This window comes from Gobio gobio, assembly GCF_949357685.1.
Source record: "Gobio gobio genome assembly, chromosome: 12".
Taxonomy (NCBI): Eukaryota; Metazoa; Chordata; class Actinopteri; order Cypriniformes; family Gobionidae; genus Gobio; species Gobio gobio.
In genome coordinates this window covers 19,362,417-19,383,938 of record NC_137105.1, presented here as the reverse complement: position 1 = coordinate 19,383,938, position 21,522 = coordinate 19,362,417, and the positions used below count along the sequence as shown (strand labels likewise).

The 21,522-nt window shown below is 38.3% G+C and overlaps 1 protein-coding gene across 1 annotated transcript in view; it reads right to left on the bottom strand.

Moving 5' to 3' along the window:
• The window catches only part of stxbp5a (syntaxin binding protein 5a (tomosyn)), a 114,703-nt gene extending 93,561 nt beyond the window's left edge, over positions 1-21,142 (bottom strand). Inside the window, exons 1-2 of the mRNA XM_079831780.1 lie at positions 20,647-21,142; positions 15,923-16,020 (exon numbers count right to left, since the gene is read on the bottom strand). Of these exons, the coding sequence (XP_079687906.1) occupies positions 15,923-16,020; positions 20,647-20,826 (278 nt within the window). The 5' untranslated portion in view covers positions 20,827-21,142. The remainder of the gene's footprint in view (positions 1-15,922; positions 16,021-20,646) is intronic.
• Positions 21,143-21,522: the final 380 nt, after the last annotated feature.

Sequence of the window (21,522 nt, the reverse complement as noted above, 5' to 3'; positions counted from 1 at the left end):
CTTGTGTAATCTCTCAATCAGCGTTTTAATGGCAGAAAGACATCAATAAAGCAGCTTGTAAACAATGTCACATACCATTTACCTCAGGCAAGACATTCAGTGTTCACTGCTTGTTAGTTCGCCAGACAACTCTTTCGCTAAATATATGCACTATATTATCCTATTCATTATATTTTACTTAACATGTTAGTGATGTCTTCATTATTTAAAGTATGCTCAAATAAACCTGTCATGAAAATGACAGCCACTGTGTATAAATGATTATATTTCAACAACGAATTGTAGTAAAAACATAATTTTATAATTAGATTTAGTTAATGCAAAAACTGCTTTATGTGAAGTTTATGTTTGCATACAATGTGTTATTTGAGTGTTGATTATTATATCTAAAAATAAATAGCAGCTGAATTTAGGCTAATAGCCTGGGCTTGTTAACCTTTAATATTATAGTCATGTGCAAGGGCCCCCTATATAGTTTACACAGCATTAGCAGAGATATTTTTTTTTATCCTTAAGAAACGTTTAATAATAACTGAATTAATTTAGAGACAGAGACACAATTTGTACCCTAGTACCTATACAAACCTATATAAACCAATGCTAACCTATACTATCGACATCCAGACGAAGACGTTGACGAAGTGAAAGAAAAATCCAATTAGACATCTGGAGCAGAACCACTAGGATATGAGAAGCAAATCCCAAGAAGCGGGAATTGATTGTTGAGGAAGCTAGATGACTCCCAGATCATATTGAAAATGACTCGCTCTGATAGCACCGAGATTTTTCTAAATGCTGACACATATTTGAGGAATAAGGTCATGAACTTCCAGTAAGCTGTATGCACCCACTTTCCATTTTCAGAAATTGCTGCTGAACAAACTCCAGATTAAGTTTTTCCCCTCTCCTTTCCTGTTTTATTTGAATATCCTAACTTATAATTCCTGAGGCAGGAAGGAGTCACCATTGAGGGCATGATTAAAGATTAAGTATATTTAGCTGTTCCAAAAGCCCAATGGCGCTGACTGTGGTCTTCCTTTTGCTGAGTAACGGAATGAAAAGCTAAGATGAAGAAAAGGAGGGAAAGAAATACCAGAAATTATAAAACAATGAGTGGGAGGAACAGGCATAGAAAGAGAGCATGAAAGAGAAGGATATTTCTGTTATTAACGCTTGATGTGAGCGGTTCTCAGCCCACAGGAAAACATGAATGCAGAAAGAGAGAAAAATACAGAGTGGTTTGACCTGCACACCCACGCTACCTCCCTGTCAAGGTCACACCTGCTACTGCACACTTCGGTACAGTGTGTGTTTGGCTGAAAGCCACTCTTGCCATGAGGTCCATTCAGGGGCTTGGATGGTAGTACTTAATGATCAAAGGCCATCTCATGGTTGTTACATGCATCGAATCCCACAACTGCTGATGGGGTTACCAGGATCACAGTACAGCTGCTAAACCAACAGCAGGACAATTAGCCCTCGTTTTCTCAAAGGTGGGGCTGTCCTGGCAACTGGCCGACGGCAATCTGTCAGCATAACACTAAATGAGTCCTGCACAGTACCTTATCCAAAAATGTATAGTAAAAAATGCCGCCAACTGTTTTCAGAAATTTACCGTGAAAAATATGGTGACAGGCATTTTTACATTTTGGTGCCAGTGCCCAATAAATAAATAAATAAATTAATAAAATCAACTTTCTAAAGCAGTCACAAAACTATTGGAGATCAACCGATATTGCCTTCTTATGACTAATAGAGTTAATTTTCATGATTAATTAACACTAATTCATAATTTGTTACAATAACCACACACTGTAAAAAAAATTCAGGTCTCCAATTGAAAATTTTCTAGTTACTGATCACATCTAAATTTTTCAGTTGGCCAAATTGAATTTCTGTGAATTGACGCAATTTAATTAACAGAAATTCAATTTGGCCAACTAAAAAAAAATTTGATGTGATCAGTCACTAGAACATTTTCAAATGGAGACCTGATTTTTTTTTTACAGTGCATACAATACAAAAATGAATATTTTATTATTATTACTTTTGTTGTCATTTATACCTTTATATTTATGCAAAGCTCTTTTGTGATCTAAATTGCGAACCAAATTGCTACAAATTGAAATGAACCCAGTTGAAAAGTGTGAATATCGGTAATTAATGTAACAAAATGTAACAAAACACCCCAATGTATTATAATCTGTAAAAAATTTAAAGATTTCAATTAAATGTAATCAAATGTAAATGTACGATAGAGTGACTTTTCACTGTAAATTATGCATTTTTCCTTAGAAATCATTATGTTCACAACTTGTAATAATTACATTAATGAGGTTATTGCTTCTGCCTAAAATTACATACATGATGTTAGCTAACTGCGTGATATGTATTATCTTAGAACTGTACGTTTCTAAAAAATGGACATTACTTGGACACAGTCAGCTCTGATAACAAATTACTCTAAACTGTAATATAGACGCATGCATTTTCTGTAAAGCTGATTTAAAACTATATGTATTGTGAAAAGCGCTATACAAATAAATGAAAATGAATTGATCAAGGAACACACTCTGAGGAAGACTGAATGACCGAAATACATCAGTGTGTAGCGTTTTAGTCATTTCTAATGTTTCTAATGTGAGCCATGATGTGAAGAAGGTTTTTTTTACTTTTTGAACTGGAAGAAGTGCCTTGGATCTATTTTTTCTAAAAAAAAACATGTGAATTGAATTGATTTGAAAAACAACTTTAATTATATTTCACTATAAAAGTACACTGGTTGAACAAAATGTAGATGTTCACAGTAAAATACATGGTAATTAGTGTTTTTACTTTCAAAAGCTTGTATTATTTTCAATAAATTACATGCATTTTCCATTCCATCTAATATTTTTTTTCACCATATATGGTATGGTAACTTACAGGTAACTAATTAACATGATTTAAAAACTTTAAAATGCATTTTTACTTTTTTACTTGATCAGATAAAAATACAAGCCCGATCAATGATTTTCTGAAGTTTTGTAAACATGATCTTTACATGACATTTACACACTTGGTGTGATCCAGACACAAAAAACCTAATCACAGCAAAAGTGTGTGTGTGTGTGTGTGTGTGTGTGTGTGTGTGTGTTTTTGACAGGGGATAAGCTCGGCTGAAGGGGCTGGAATAGCACAGAGTGATGGAGGGGTGAATGGGAAGAGGAAAGAGGTGGAGGGCTCTGGGACTGGAAGTCTCTTTGAAGTGATGAAACAGATCAATGAGCCAAAGACAGACTTTGATGGTGAGAGAGATCAGCTGACAGACAGCTCGGCGAAGCCTCGTTAGTGTGATGAAGTGTAAGCTGGGGTGTGTGATCGCGTGTGTTGTGACTGACAGACGGGCGGACGACACTTCTTTACACGCGCCTATCGCACCGAAAACGTAATGCTGAGCTCATCTGTGCATTTGAGTGTTGGAATACATGTGCGTTTGCCAAAGAGCAAATGAAGCGCAATGTTCTGCTGGTTCTGTGTAATTAAAGAGCAGGTAGGTGACCTCAAAGACACCAGAGACTCACAATTCTGCCAAGTTTACCGTGAGAGAATGGGAGTCTGTCTCGCCTGGCAACTGCATCCCATAAACACTGCACTTTCTAAACTGCATAGCAACCACTTAGCACAGACAGAAACAAAAATGCACTGCAGTGATGGGGGAGGAGGAGGAGGTAAAGACACAGAAAGGAGAGAAGCAGACGGCGAAAGGAAGGAAGACTGGAGCAAGCAGGTGCAAAACAGACAGAGGAACTTCAGAAGAAATGGGCAAGACCTGCATATTTGGTTCTTTGTGAACGATCTGCACTGTTTATCTGGCTAAACTGGTGTCACGTCTCTGCAATTTGCTATTGTGTTATTTGTTATTGTCTTTTAGACTTAATGGAAAGGGAATGTGTCTGAACTTTGAGAGACGTCACAAAGAAAGGCATTGTTTTCTGAAAGTGAAGACAATATTGAATCCTTCTGCAACTTTTCCATTAGCCTTTCCTTCAAAGTGGTGACTCACAAGTGCCCTTACATGAGGGTGTCAGCCTGCTCCAGTTTAGCCCTTCTTTTTGTCCAGCATCCTATCTGATGGGCCGATGCTCCTAGACTGTACCAGGAATGTAATTTACTTTAAATTATTTAATAGCCTTTCAGCAAACGTCACAAAGACCGTAATTCTATGACGACCAGGTCCCAGCACACACAAGCTTTCATGTCTCTGTCATTGGGAGGTTTTCTCATGCAAGCCTCGGGGGGAATCGGACTGCAATATTAGATAAGCGCAATAAAAGGGGAGCATTTCAGATGAGCCGATTCAGTTTCTACCTCGCAGAAAATAAAAAGCCCAAGTATTGTGGGAGCTTTTTTGAAGAGGTTAGCATAAAAATGAGCTGATAGACTTGAAATTCCCAGGGCCATGACGGGGCGAACTGAAGTGAACCTAATGCAGACAGGGCATGTTGAGATGCAGAAATGCCGGATTAATGCGAGAGTAGCATTATAGTGATGTGAGGACCTTGAGAGCTGAGTGAGGGTATAATTAGGATGGGCTGGAGAAGTCAACTTGAAACAATGTCCCGAAACAATGCAGAGCCAGCACACTGTCCCCTAAAATCACTGAAGAATGGCTGAAGAGTTTGTGAGAGAGCAAATACAATAAAATATTATATAAAAGTCACATAAAAACATAAAACTAGCAACAGGTGCTTTAAAGGCTACAAAAATCAAAGATGCTACTTCTTAGAGAGGGCTTTTAGCATACTGACAGCATGCCATGCTAAAAATATAAAGGTAACTGTTACTGTCAATATGCTAAAACCCTCTCCGAGTACTTGCGTCACTAAATGCATCCCATTTAAAACACCACAGACACATCCAACCAATTCACTGCCTTCAACAATACATTTCAAGACAATTACTGTCAGAATAAAAATGCATGTCTCTTGGCATAAGCGTCGCATTAAGACTATTTGTCAAGTCAAAAACTTGTTCAAACTTTTAAAAATCCATCTCAAGTCTTCCGGGTGCAGTTCTGTTGCACTTCATCAAGTTTTTTAGAAACTGGTCTCATGATGTCTGGTCAACATAAACAAGCCCGCAACCTGCACAATTTTACAGGACTAACCTTAACTCTGACTAGTTACTAGTAACTCTAACTCTATGGGCCCTATCATACACCCGGCACATTAGCTATTTTCAGCCTGATGCAGTTATCATTTTCACATTGTTTAAATAGCAAATGTATTTGCGGCCATCTGTTCGCCCATGCCGTGCTGGTCTAAAAACGAGGTGTTTTCTGGAACATTGTTGGCACATTGCTATTTTGAGGCAACTGAAATAGACTGCAGCATTGACCAACAAAAACCTGGTCTAAAGTCAGTAGCGCAGTATTTTTTGTTATTTAAAGGGCGACTTAGTAATATGCGCATATAGGCAGGTGCACAATGCGCGTACACACATTTTTAAATATTAAAAATAAAAGGATTCCTCTGTGGAGGAGCGTTTAGTTTTTCCACTTGCAAATTCTGCCATGTAAATAGTGAATCCGCCATGGCATGAGCACAACTGGCTTTTAAAAGGAGTGGGAGATGAGAGTCGGTTTATTGCATGTTACGCCTAAAACACACCCATGACTCATTACGAGAATAGGGACAACCCTTTTAGACCATATGCCAGGCGCGCCGACCATTTTTCCTGTTGGTAAACTAGCAAAAGTAGATTCAGACATGCTGTGCGCTTCAAACAATGCCCTTGAATGTTTAAAATAGGGCCCTTAATGGAAAAATAAGAGCGTAAAATAATTCCTCAAAAAGCACCAGGCACTGTGTTCTTCCCTGTACCATTCTATACCTAATGCAATGAGGAAAGAGTGCCTGGTGAATCTGATCAGATTTGTTGAGTTCTGAATTGGTGGCCCTTCATGCAGCTACAGAGTACAGTAAGTTATACAGTCACACACTCAATCATAGACGGCTGCTGCTGTGTGCCATTATGGCAGAGAGGACCGACTTAAACTCCATTGCTTGAGCCGATCCCAGCACACACACACACACGCACAAACTAACACACAAATACTGCTGCCAAGCTCTCCAGATGATGAGCCTCGCTCCTGTGCATTACGTAAGAAGTGGCATAGGCGTCCTCAGGCAATGTCTGTGTATGTGTGTGTGTGTGTGCGTGCGTGTGTAAGGCTCAGCTCTACATGCCTCACACACAAAGTGAAACAAGTCACAAGCCCTAACACACAAATAACCACACAGCCATGTCGCAGCTAGTATATTTCACATTTCAGGCGAAATCATACTATGGGACACATCTTTTAATAAGTCTCACCAGTTTCAGCATTTTCAGCAACAGTGTACCATCACCACTATTGGTCATTAGAGAGAAGATGGGATTCCTTTAAAAATCATGTGTAGATGATGATTATGTGTGTGTGTGTGTGTGTCTCCTCAATATCCATTTTCCAATGGTCAATGGATGTTTCCAGCTGTGCCCATAAGCTGAAAAAATGCTGCCTCCTCAGTCACTTTCCACCTCAGAGTAATAAAAAAAATACTGAGACTTTATTTCTTATAATAGCAACTTTATATGTACAAACTGAGACTCTATACTGCCGTTCTATTCAGCGCGATTTTTTTCTCTGTTTTTGAAAGAAGTTTCTTAACATTGCTCAGCAATGTTGCATTTATTTCTGAAATATAATTACAATTTAAAATAAATGTTCTACTTTAATATATAATTCAAAATCCAAGTGGATGCTGCACACTGGTGGTGGTTGAGGAGAAACCCCCAGACAAGATTGTAAAGCGCTTTGACTGTACAGCAGTAATGCGCTATATAAATACCTCATTTATATTTTAAAATATAATTTATTCCTGTCGTGGCAAAACAATATTTCCTTTTTTAAAAATTGCACATTTATGGTGAATAATTGTGACTTTATACTGTATGTCACGAAAATGTTCCTTATTTGACCTTTTTCACTCTGAGATAGAAATAGTTTCTATAGTATGCAGAGATTTACATAACATCCTACCTAACAGGATTTTTGAAGAAAGTTTGGTTTTTGAAGAAAGCATAGATGTGTCCTTCACAGCCAATGACAACCCACAATCCTGTGCCTGCAGTTAGGTGGTTGGTGGAAAACATAAGATTAGTATCTGAAGGAATGGCAGACAGGAGTAAATTCAGTCAATAATGTACTTTTTTGGCAACTTATGACTTCCGTTCTACAGAGAAATAAGTGTTTTAGTCTTTTAATATTTGCGTGGTTATCTCTAGAGCTCACTTGAATTTGTTCTACATCATTAGACGTGATATTATGATAAGATAAGGGATCTTTACATAAAAATACTGTCAGATTGGGTGGTGAGGTTGCAAGGTTTCGGACGCAGCCTTCATATCTTTGTATGATAATTTATATGTGTTCATTATAAGCCCTGAACATGATCTCTTTAATAATCTGCAACCTATAATAGGGATGAGGTTTGATCATTGTGACATACGTCTTCTTTAGAAACAAATACCCTTCATTAAATTTGAAGAGATGATCATTGTGAATAAAATGATCAGACTATAGTGGGTTATATTCTAAATTACAGTGATTATGACTGTCAGCAATCAGTGTTGGAGACATATTTGTGCGTAGCAGCCAACAATCTCACAGTCTACTGCTGCCGAGGAAGTGCAAATACTCGGGGGACTATTTAAAATGTATCTGCTTTACCATGAGGTCATCACACCACTTTGTGCATGTCTGTGTGTTCGTCAGAAAGGTTGATCAATAGATCTGTGTGCGAGTTGCACAATCTTGGGGCCCGCAAGGCTAGTTGAGTTATGAGTCTGCCATTCTCTCCCCTCTGCGCTTGAAAATACAATTCACAAAAGACAGGGACCACCCAAAACTCTCTGCTACTACACAATAACCACCACTTCACCACCCGCAATTTAATTATTCAAATGTCAGACCACTGATAACAATTTATGGCTTTCATAACCTATGAAAGATTGTTTAAAGCATAAGTGTGTAACAAAACATTGCTAAACAGCCCAATACAGCAACACTGGCTCGACCAATGGTGTGAGTTTGGGGGTAGGCTTATATGTTTTGGACGACCAATGGTAGACAGTGGGAGGGTTTGGTTTGGTGGCGCAGAAATTACACACTTCACCTTCACTGCAAAAGCTTGAAAAGTACATTCTCTCGCTCTATCTGCGGTATATTTTAACATCTGACTGTCATGTCACTTTCTGCAGTCTGAAGCGAGCTGTGGGAAGCAGAATGCTTTTGGGATCGCAGCGCATTTGCCCGCTGGCCTGAGACTGAAGACTTTCCTCTCCCTTCCACTGCTCTAATCTTCTAGATGATTTTGCCAGGATTCTGCCATTCTGGTCTCTTGGTCTGCCACTTTCAGTCATTCTCAACTGGGGAGACGTGTACACAACTGCAAAACAGATCTGAACAGTGCTACGCAGCTCACAGCAATAGATACACACCGTAGCATAAGCTACACATACCAATGTGATCTCATTAGTATTCATACAGTAGGTATTATTTCATACCTTAATTGTGCTTCTATTACATTTACATTTCCACACATTTGCACGGAGATTAAAATGTAAGAAAATTCGAAAACTTAAGATGCATACAATTTTCTCTATTTATATGTTGATTTTAAAGAAGCTTGTTTTGCTCAAGTCAGCATTTATTTCATCAAAATACAGTAAAAACAGTATTATTGTAAAATATTAAAATATCTGTTTTCTATTTTAAAGGTGCCATAGAATGCATTGATACAATATTTAAAATTGTTCTCTGATATCTACATAGAAGGTATGTGGCTTAGGTAAGGGCAAAAATACTCCCGATACAGTTTTACATGCCCATTTGCAACCCTAGGATTTGTCCCTAGAATGAAATGGGCTGTTATTACCTTATTTGGAAGGGTCATGAATAATAATGTTGAGCTGTGCTCTGATTGGCTGTTTCACAGTAAGGCTCATTTCAGTAGCTCACACAACTGACTTACCGCGCTAAACAAGCTTACAATTAAAAATAGAACACAATTAATCTGTCCTTTTTTTAAGTTTAAGTAAAACACCGGATAGAATCATATACTGTAAAAAAAATATGGACGTAGTGTCCGTGACATCACCCGTAGGTTTCCGAAGAGCAGTTTTGGCCATGGCCATCTTGGCAGAGCGTCACCTCATGTCACTCCCGGATAACTGAAAATGGGCAAAGAGGCGGGGCGTGGGTGGAGCTGAGGTTCATGGTTGCTGAAACCACGCCCGCCTGTGGCAATCCATCTGTCACTCAAGTGGCCACGCCCCTTAATTATGCGGAACTTTAAGGCTTATATAATTTAAAAGGATGAGTTATAAAAAATTATCCCCCTCACAGTTGTCATGAAGGGTAAAATTAGCCATATAGATCACAACCACTTTTTGTACCAGGCTGTTAACATATTTTTTTCTGCTGTAATATTGGGCATTTTAACATGGGGGAGATACAGATTTGACTCCCTTTTGGAGCCTGTCCCTAGGGGCCAGACGATGAATTGCAGGTTAAGTCATTTCCATGTTGGCTTCAAGAGAGACCGCGGGAGGTTGCCGCTTGCATAGAATAAGTGTTCTTTTAACAGAAATTTAAACTAAAAGTGATTTTGGTCTCATTTTAGTCTCGTCTTTAACACAGAGCAGGTCGCATTCCAGAATCGCTTCATTGTAAAATGAAAAGCATCTTCGTTAGCCATTTCGCTATCTGTGTACAAAACGGCTGGGAAGAGGGCAGACTCCGTATGTTGCTCGGGGGAAGTCATATTCAAATAACTAGCTAGTTACGTCAAAACCGGCAACAAATTGAAACAGGACACATTTTCAAACTCAGACAGTTTATAACAAACTAGCTGCATGTTTTCTTTTCAGCTTTTCTGAGCTGGCAGACACAGCAGAAACCTAATTCAATGCAAAAAAAGCTACAAAAGTGAAAGTTTCATTCTATGGCACCTTTAATATATTTTAAAATGTAATGTAGGGGAAAATATAACTTCGCTTTCATTGATTACTTAAAGCACACTTTAAGTACTTCGATATCACATCAAAAACGAATAGCCTAATAGTTAAATTATTAATATTATTAAAGGCAAGTGAACAGTCAGTAATAAAGTAAGAACATACACTAATTACAAGCATAGATAAATACAACACAACAAAGTTACAAATAAAGTAAGGTCTAATTGTAGTATTCAGGTACAGAAATGTAATAATTAGGCCTAAACGTAAAATAACACTGTGGCGTTCCAGTGTTTCTCACATGGTTTTGTTAGACTGTGGTGGGTGAAAAAATGTGTCAATTTTAAAGTTAAATTCATCAATCTGGTGCACTTCGAAAGTTCAAAATTAAGAGCTCCAACACATGTTCAGTGTGCAAATTTAACAAAGATAAAAAATGGTGAATTGACTTGTACATGAACTTTAAAGGGGACTTAAAATTCTTTTTTAGTTGTGATATAGTATCTCAGTCATCATTACATTCACACTGGTGTATTAGGAAGTCACAAAATTGGAATATAATAATATTAATTTTACATTATTATCCCTATGACAGTAATAGCCATATATTGTAAAACAAATCCACTGTAAAATAAATGAAAATTTATATTTCATAAGTGTATTATTTTACTTTATGCTACAGTATGGGCATTGTAATACTTTTGTTATAATTTCTACATTTGCAAGAGAAAAGGCCTTGAGCTTTTATTTTGACAGAAACTGCAGTTGAGCTATTATTTTGGTGGAAATCACTATCACAAGCTGATTGTGCGAACTTGTGAACTTCGCTTTGAAAGTGCAGCGCGAACAGACTTATTTATTCACACCCTTTTGCTGCGACGTTAAAGACGTTTTATTTGAAAAGTTGAAAGGGGTCATGAACTGGCTTTTTTTAAATACTGTTGTCTGAGGTTATGACTTATGACGTTCACGTGATTTTTACATTCAAATAAGTCACATATCATAATAAGTAATTTTTACATATCATAACAAGTAATAGGCTATTTTATACCCTGGTTTTGAGCCTAGCTCTTTAAAACTCTCGGTTTTTATGGGCATGCCGCATTAAAGACATGGAAGTAAATGCCCACTGCTATGATTGGATAACAGTTTTGCATATTATTAACCCAAAGATGTCCGAGTTCCGGTCCCAGCGCAACTGATACTCAACTGCTATTGGCTCATCTGCGTTCGAGGGGAGGGTCTTACCGATAGGTCAATTGCGTGCGGAGGGAATTTGAAAGACAACCGTTTATCCCGCCCCTCGGATTGAGCCCTGTCAATGGTGAGTTTCCAGACCCAACATCTTGATGTGGGTCTGGCTTGTCAGGCTACATATGTTCTAGTCTGATCACGAATCGCAGGACAAGGAACCAACTTAAATACAAAGCCTGTGATAGCGTGGAAGTAATGTTTAGTTAGACGTACATAATCAGTAGATATCAAATGTAACAATGCAATACTATCACACATAAAAAAAAAAATGTACTCGCATAATTGTGTTGCATCATTCCTGTCAGATCCAGAAGCCACAGCATTGTTTTTTAATCTCATCCTGTCTGCAAATCCAGTCTCTTGTTTACAAACGAATCCGGTGAAATGAAGCGAACAAATGTGAGCTGGATCTTCATTAAAAATAAAGTTCAAACATGCATTTTGGAATCCAAAGGAAGCTTATGGCATCTTAATTGTTTGGAAGTTTAATCCGGTTAAGCTCCACGTAGGCCTGTTATTTATCTATTCTGTGGGCGGGGCTACAGAATTAGGCATTCGTCTTGAGGCGGTGTTTCACTGCACTCTGACGTCACGGGGACGCACATTTGCAGATTGATTGTTTGCTGAGCAAGCAGTCAATAAAAGCTTTTATTTGACTAACAAGGAACTTTTCAACTCTGAAACTTACAGGATATTCTTATATTACCATTACCTTTTATATATCAAAGGGGAAAGTTGATTTCTCAATTCATGACCCCTTTAAAGGAGGACCTATAATGCCCCTTTTTACAAGATGTAAATTAAGTCTCTGATGTCCCCAGAGTGTTTATGTGAAGTTTTAGCTCAAAATAACCCACAGAATTTTTTTATAGCATGTTAAAATTGTCACTTTTTGAGGGTGAGCTAAAATGCGTTGTTTTTGTGTGTCCTTTTAAATGCAAATTATCTGCTGCTCCCCGGCCCCTTTCAGGAAGAGGGCGGAGCTTCAAGAGCTTGTGTTAAGCAGCTCCGATTACCTCAAGCAGAAACGCACTGCCAATGTCCGAAACTGTTCAGCCTTTTTTGTTCAAACCAGAGTCGGACAATGATGGAGAGACTCAAGAAGAAGTGACAACATGTAGAATGCAACAGAACGTTTCTGAATGGTTAGTTGATGAATATTTATGTATGTATCTTCAAGTCATTGATTAGTATATTCTGTCATGATAATGTACAAATCGCTTTTAATTAATAAAACTGTTGTAAAATGCCTACAGAGCCAGATAATAGAAGCATAAAGATAGAACAGGTATAGTTTAGTTCAATTACGGTTATAACTTATGTTGTCATCTTGCTTTTATGATATGCTATTGCATTTGTGTTACGTACTGTATTGCGATAAATGTTACAGACTCATAAATGTGCTCTACTACAAAACTCTTCCTCTTATCAACAGGGCCTCACCTTCTTTGTTGCATGTTCCTGGGGGCAGGGAGCGTTATAACTTTGCAGATGTTTATGCTCAAACAGCAACATTACACACTAACTACTGTTAAAAAAGTGAAATCAACCACCCCTTTAAATATATCTTTGGTTCCTCATGAAACTGTGGCAGGACAGATTAGACACAATCTAGTTAATAAATGGAAAACACTGGTGTTCACTGTATAAATTAAATATTAACAAAGATTCGTTTTTGTTAACTGGCTTTTTAAAAAATTGTATACTGTTGTCTGAGGTCAATTTATTGCGTTCGCGTGGTTTTTACATTCAAAAACATCATAATGAATAAGTAATAGGCTATTTTCTGACCTGGTTTTGAGGCTCTCTCAAGACACGCTCAGTTTTGATGGGCGTGACGCCCTGAAGACTTGGAAGTAAACGCCCTCGGCTAGGATTGGATAAGATTTGCATATATAATGAGCTTCTGCTCCCCCTGTCAGTGACAGCGTGTGGCAAACAGCAACCGGAATGAATCGGCCAGCCCACAGCCAGGGCTTGCAAAATGTCTTTATCAAACAAACACAATGATTCATCTCTCATCCACCCGCGATTGATTGGAATATTTTTTATTAACGTTACTTTGCCCGCCTGATCGATGAATATAACCGCAAACCGCACGCCTTCATATATCGAGTCAAGAGAGTGAACAACGCACATCAAGACAGTAATGAACCAAGAACACCACAAATAAAGTATTCTCCAGCCTGTGACAGCGTGCTAAGGTATGTTCTGTTAGACACGTACACATAATCCATAGATATCAAACGATCTGTAACAATGCAATACTACCACATATAAAAAAAACATGTTTTACTCACATTAGTGTGCTGCTTCATTCGTTCATGTAATCTCATTCTGTCTGCAAATCCAGTCTCTTGTTTACAAATGACTCCGTGGTTAAATGAACATACGTGCAATGTCTTCCCCACATGAGCTAGATATTCATTAAAAATAAAGTTCATCCATGCATTCAAAATATTGGAATCCGAAAAGATTATGTGGTATGTTTACTGATTCGATGCTGTTTAGCTCTATGCTGCTCTTAACTGTCATTAGTGGCACGAGTCGGTGGGCAGGGCTACAGAATCAGGCGTTGTTCTTTTTCTGTTGAGGCGGTGTTTCACTACACGCTCTCGTCATAGCCGGGCACATTCTGAAATCAATCGTTTTTCTGGGCCTGGTGTCAATAAAACTTTTCTTTGACTAACAAGGAAGTTTTCAGCTCTGAAACGTACAGGGTATTCTTATATTACCATGACCTTTTATATATCAAAAGAAATTTGATTTCTCAATTCATCACCCCTTTAAAGCTGTGTTTTGTTGTTTGATTAACATGAATGACAGGCTGCAGCAGGTATCAGGTATCAGCTGTCACTTTAAGACCTAATGCACAGATCCAATACTGACCACATCCGATTTCTTTCTCAACTGTTTACATTCACACAAAATATAACCCACTGTGTTCATGAGAATACGTGCAGAGATGGGCATTTTGTCATAATTTTGTATTTATGTGTCCGTTCAAGTGCAAGGAGATGCAAAAGAGGAATCAATGAGGTGTCCGCACACTATCAGAAACATACGCCTCTCTGAAAATGTTCTTCTGCCTCTTGCGCTCGAATGGTTTAAAATCACGTGAATGTGTAAATTGGAAAGACAACGTGCAAATGACAAACTTTCACTATGATGGTTAAACTTTGCAATTAATCCACAAATCACATGCGTGCTGAACCGTGGGGCCAGGTCCGTATGGATCACGGATCAACTACGATCCATTTAATCCCTTATCCTTGCTCAATAAAAGTTTTAATTTTTTTTTTTTTTTAAACCTGCATGTAGAAAAAGTTTTTTTTGCAGTGTAGCAGTGTACCTACAAGGCCTTACAATCTGTGCCGTTCAGTGTCTATCCAAACACATGGAAATGTACATGTTCATTTACATAAAATATTTACAAATATGAATCACATTGCAAATACAATTTGTACCATATCCAGAAAAATCAACATATCCAAAGTCAGTCACAGGTTTGCTAGACACAGGCCCAGATTTGTCAACTAACTCAAAAATCAGACCTCAGATGCTCTGTAGTTTATTATGGTATAACAGCAAACAAAGTCGTTCACAAAATCAAAGGTAAGACTTCATTCATACCAATGCATTCAGCTGAATCCTAAGATTCCTTTTGCATTGCCGAAAGCTCGGGATGAGACGTGACAAAAGAAAGAAAGGACGGTTGCACTAATCGCAATTTGGAGTCTCTTAGGGAGATTTTCATTTGCCCTCATCTCACGGCAGCCAACATTTATCTGATCACAGTCGCTCAAAGGGGCTAAGTAACACCGATATCCTCAGAGAGCAAAGACGATCAGTTTCTAAAGAGGCTGTTCTCTGAAGAGCCGCCGAATGCATCAACTTCCACCAGTACCATTCAACATCTGACAAAGGGCGGCGTCAAGCGAGCTCTTCTTCCGACCTGACTGACAGCAAATTATTCTGTAGTGACGGCAGAAGAAATATTTTCAATTAGAGCATCACTGACTGTGAACGTGTACGAAAGAATCAGAGAACGTGGAGATTCATTTTAAAATCAAAGGCCATCTATTTGAATACAGAGTGTGAATGGAGATTTTGATTAGAAAGGAAGTTCTTTACAGTCTCTGAGGTGGGAATAGACCTTATTGACTTGTTCGGTATAATTAATAACTGACTTTATACACTAGGATTCCATAATTTGGGTGATGAGAGTCACTGAACTAATTTGATGTGCCTTACTGATCCTAAATCCCAATCCAGTAACAATAAACACCCTTTTACAAAAGACTTATGACAGGTCTGACTGACAAGCCATGACAGCGGATCAACTCAGTTAAGCGCAACAACTGGCATCCCTTTAAAGCAGATGAAGCTTGTTATGTTGTGGTGCAGCATAATGTAGTCACATTTCTGAAAGGCAAAACTAACAGAAGGCCATTCATGTCCCAATGAATTTGTCACAAGCTTAATAATGACAATCCATAAACACAAAAGTAGTAACAGCCTACACCTGATAACACAACTGATAAAGAAATGAAATACTTACTGACAGGTTCACTGTGCACCTGAAAAAGAGCACACATTGTTTAATTTCCTTTGTAAAAAAGGATACAATCGCAAAGCTCCGCTCTGAGTCCCGATGGCAAGGATTTTCTGGACAGGGTCGAATGCCATAGAGGACGGTTGATAGGGGAAGCCATGGCGCACAGTCTGAGAATCAAATCAGAAGAGAAAAAAAGTTTTAAAAAACACATGATGTAAAGTTTAGTGGCATAACCACTATAGATATTAACTTCAACATTTGAGTCAGCAATTAAACTATTTAAAATTTTACAATGTATTTTATAAGATATTTGAATTATATTTTACAATGTATTTATTTTAATTATTTATTTATCTATTCTTTCTTATGATTAATGTTTCATCAATTTAATGTGACAAGATGTTTTACACATAATTATCGATGGATTTATTATATGAATATATTTAATTATATTATATTATTATATTTAATATTAATTTTGCAATTTTAGTCAATTAAAATGTTAAATGGTTTACTGACTAAAATTAGATCCCATTTTAGGTTGAATTAATAAATATTACATGACAAACTATTGAGAAATGTATAAATTATTTCTGTCAAAAGATGTTGTTACTGGTTTAACGAAGACTAAAATGATTAGAAATCATTTTCAGTAATTGAAATAATGATAAAATAAAATATTAAATAAAAGAAACAACTTATAAAACTTAAACGAAAATAAAACGTTTAAATAGCCTACTAAAATGACTAAAACTAAAATAGAGCTAAATAGATTTTTTTTTTTAAAGACCAAATAAATATTTACTAAAAACTAAACAAAAATTGAACTGAAACTATAAAAATAAAAGCAATTCAAAATATTTCATATGGTATTATTATTTGCGTTCTTTGAAGGATTTGAAGGAGAGTGACAAATCATCGGATATTTGTGCAGCACCACAGAGTCAAACTTCCCTTCAGGGACAATTCAATATCAATTCAATATCAGTTTCAACTGAATATTTCCAACTATTTTAATGCCCAGGCCTTTGAATTGCTCGAACAACCCTGATGTTCTAAAGATAGACAAAAACAACAGGCAGTGAGAACAGAGACCTTGCTGCATTGTATCCAGAGAACAACAATGGTGGCTACAGGTTTATAGCACTGGCCTCTGCTTAACAGCTGTCATCTTCTCTCTCTCCGTCTCTCTCTCGCTCTCTCTCTCTCTCTGATTGTTTTAAATCCTAGCGGGTGCCTACATAGATAGCATTTCTGAGCATCAAAGAAGCACCTATAATGCTGTCTAGTCAGGCAGCTTACTAAGGTTTCAGACACTGCCTCTGTCTCTGTATGTTTGTTTAGTGACTAAATAAGCGGGTTACGTAAGCGGTGCTCACAGAGACGGGTACCTGTCGGTGAGCTGTGCAGCAGCAACAAGCTTCACTCTCATTTTTCTTTTCAGTAATTATGAATTAAATATTAAAACTAATCCAGCGTTCATAAAAGTCTATTTAATTTAGTCTTGACAAAAAGACCAAAGCCAGTGTGAATACACTCATGTAACCTCGTCACAAATGATTAACGTTAATTAGAGAGTGGTAAACAGAGTGGTCGACATAGTTCATGACCATTTTTCTAAGAACTGAACTCTTACGTCAACATTTTCCAAAACTCTCTTCAAAAATCATTAAGCCCTGGATTAAAGCATCATTAAAGATAATACCATGTTCTGGAAAATATTACATGTGGAATGGATTTGAAAAAATTCTCCATAAATTAATTATTAGATGCCGTTTGTCAGGAGGATTCAGGCGTGGTGCAGGTATGACATTACTTTGTAGGCCAAAACGCAGAAGCGAGTTAGCATTTTAGCACTTCCGGTTCTCTCATCCTGAAGTCAATTTTTTGAATGGGGTTTTGGTTGAATGGCTGAAATAAGGTCTGTGGTGAACACAAGCTCAAGACACTTTCACGTTTTATTCTAAGACATAAAATACATCTGTATTACCCCACTCATGATATGTCTTGAAACAAGTGGCTAAATGGGACTACAGAGGCTGTCGAGGAGATTAAATGTCATCACGCCGAAAAGGTAAACTCAGTCTGCTTTTACAGCCTCATTCTCATTATGCTTATAAAACGATTCTGACTCGAACTTTCTGGAAAAATGTTGTTTATATAAAAACTGGAAGAGTTGTTGGAAGCTTAGTGATGGTGACGTTGAATTTGTGGGACCGTGGTGTAGTCCATATATAGCTTTTTTCTTCTGGCCACTGCATTTAGACTTCAAAATTCATAAAAGTTATGATGATAATGTGATAATTATCTTGATGGACAAAATGTGCAAGTACCATAAACTTTAGTCGATCACAGAGCTTGTTTTTAGTGATAATCCAAAAGCCTATGGGAAATTCCTATTGGGTTTTTCTCGAGGGAACCAGCGTGATGCTAACTGCCAGTTGGCCTACAAAGTGACGTCATACCTGCACCCCTCTAAAGGCCTGTTCACACCGGGACGATTTTCATGCGCGTTTATCGCCAACGTTTAACGTCTCATGACTAAACAAAGGGCGTCAATGTGAGTGTACACACCGACATGCAAAACGGCAGGCGTAAAAGCGTAATTTAAAAAAAAAAACTCCTCGGGTTTGTTTTTTTTATTTTGACGCGGCGCGTTAAAAACTGGCCGACCAATGAGATCAGCGCTTTTGTTCACGTGCCTGGAGCTGCTGAAACGACAGTAAAACACGACTTGGTGGCGCTTAAGCACAAAACGGTCTTGCCGAGCACACATTGATACGACGAAGAAGTAGTAAGTAGACAAAGAAGAAGATGAGCTGCTAATGCTGCTTGCCAGTTAACAAAAAGAGTTTGAATGGTTTTGTCCATAGACATAATATGTCTAACCTTTTGTAAATAGTTTTCTATTGGCAGTGAGCATTTTACGCCCTGTTTATGCGCCCCGGGCGCCTTGCATTTTAACCGCCTGCTGCGCCTCTCATTTTTGTAGAAGCACTCTGAGCGCCCAAAGTTGAAAAAAAAATCTGCCGAATTTCAATCACGTTTTTTTTTTGTCCAATTGAATGAATGGAGAGGTGGGCCTTCCATTGTGGTGACGGTAACCTTGCAGCACAGCTGATTCGGGGGTTGCCTAGCAACAAATAAAAAAACGCAGCGTTTTCAAACCTGAAAAACATGTTCTGTCTGATCGGGACCTAAGCGCGTTTTTTTCTGCCTTCAAAGACTGACAACAGCACAAGCAAATAGCATTCGAGTGCAGGCTGTGAAGGAGTGTTTCATTGGTTGGAAGCACTGAAAGAACATGCCCCCTTCATTGAACAAGTCAAAGTTCAGACTGAACGAGACCTCTCCTTTATGAATGTACTAAATTAACTGGGCTGTAATTCGTGATTATCTGCTGAAAACAATGCAACATTATTGTAAATATATTTAGATTATTATTGTAGTATTTTTTTTCATTATCTTAACTGTCTAGCAATCGACTAAATGGAGGATAAAGTGACTGTTATGCTGTCATTTGTCTTTTTTTTAAGTCACAGCAGATCTGTAGACACGCTAATTTGAATATAGGAGATTTGTGAACAACTCTGTACAAATGAATTGGTTGAGTAATTGATTCAATGACTCACTTATTACATAAAATGCACTTGTCGCCACCTACTGTCATAACGAGGTAAGGTAACCTGCAACAATGTTGACTCGGTTTAGTGAACAGTGAATCACTGAGATGAATCAATGTGCCAATCACATCTGCAATATCGTCACGTGTGTGGGCTCATAATCTAATATCACAGAAGAAGAGAGAAACCTCCACAGATTTCTCACTGAGAACTATTAACTCCATGCATTGTGCTGCCAGATCTAATTCAGAGAGGGTAGCTAAACCTACCAACACTTCAACTAGGCCTATTCAAGGCACATTGGACACACTAGCCTTGTCACAAAACCAACCTAGACAACATTCAGGGCACCTATGATGGTTTAGGGTTAAAAGGGTTTAGGGATAATAATAAAAAAAAAATGGTGTAGGGTTTAAAAGAAAACCCCAGCATTGCAAATGAAATGTTAATCCCTGCACAGTAGATTACGCAAGAAATGGGTTGTTTATCCCTCCCTCCCTCCTTCCCTCCACTCAAACATCACAGCTTCATTCTATAACCACACATGATTCGGCCGCTTCAATAAAGTAGCATGTTTAACACTGAACACTATAAAGGTAAAACGGAAGATATGAACAGCAAAATCAGCCGCGTGGTTATAAAAAGAATCTCTGTGTCACGCATGAATATTTTACGCATTTGTGCGCATTTTCCAAACACAGAGTCAGCTCTTTCCACGCACAGCTTGTGAAAAAAAAAAAAAAAAAAAACGATTTCGTATTGGTTTGAGGGGGCAGAGTATGACAGTACAATGTGTATAGCCTAACATATAGGAGCGTTTTAATGTGTAAAAAAATAAATAAATAAAAAATACATTCCATTGCTGCGCAACCAAACGATATTGGGCACTACAATGGTACAATGGTTTGTTATTTGCAGTAATAAAAAAAAAACGACTGACATCATAACGCTCCCATTCAGATACAAAATGCTTTTTTTCTCCATTACAACGTTCTGATGCATCACATCTACCAACCAGAAAAGGCAAACGTTACCTGTATTCTATAAGTCTGTGGATAAAGTGTTAAACAGCATGCACTAAGTGGTACTTGCGTGAGGAAAAAGCACTCGCTTTATTACAGAAAAAGCCACATCAGGTGACGTTACACATTCACTTGAAAGCTTCCCCACCTTGCAGAGCTGGAAGTGTTCAGACTGGAGCGTCTCCGGGATGAGCTCGTTCTCCTTGGCTCCGAGCTGCGGGGATGGAGAAGGGGACGACACGGCCGTCAAGCCGTCCAGCACCTTGCGGATATTAAACTTCTTCATTTTTCGCTCCGGTGCGAGTGACGGAGGAGGACGGGAGCACATGAGTCGAGATCAGCCGTGGATGATGAGGGGGAAAGCCGCTCTCGCTCGTTTCTGCAGCACCTCTCTTTAAACCTCACATTTTAAAGTGTTTTTCACCGTATCCTCCATGGCTAAAGGCTTCAGTTGTGAGCGTTGATTTTTATTTGATTTTTTTTATTAGCGTTTGTGGGGTGTCCGTTTATTCTGACTCGGCGTCCCGCTGCGTCTCAAATTCCCTCTATCCTCTCTCTCTCTCTCTCTCTCTCTTGCTCCCTAGTACTCCTCTCCACTCAACGCGGAAACACCGCTGCAGCGCCGCGCATGCGCACTCCAGACTGGATGACTACTGAAGCTGCCTTCCAAACGCTTTTCCCGGTGACCAGGCAAGACTGTGGAGCGCTGAGTGAGCCTAGCGTCACATTGCAGAAATTAGGGGCGGGACTCTGCACCTGGAGCCGCAGGGATGCAGGATGGAAAGCGCATCCGCCTCTCCGAGTCATCACAATCACATAACAGTCATAATAATATATATCAATCCATCAGTTGCCTGCACTTTGTAAAATGGATTTGAAGGGATTTTCATTTTTTTTTGGAAGGATAGGACTGTTTTTGAAGGTTAATTTCTAGGCACTTACCTTAAAGTATTGGCTTTCCATGGTTGTTCTCTAAGAAGAAACAGGGCCTCCACGATTATAGAAAACCTGGAAATATCAGGGA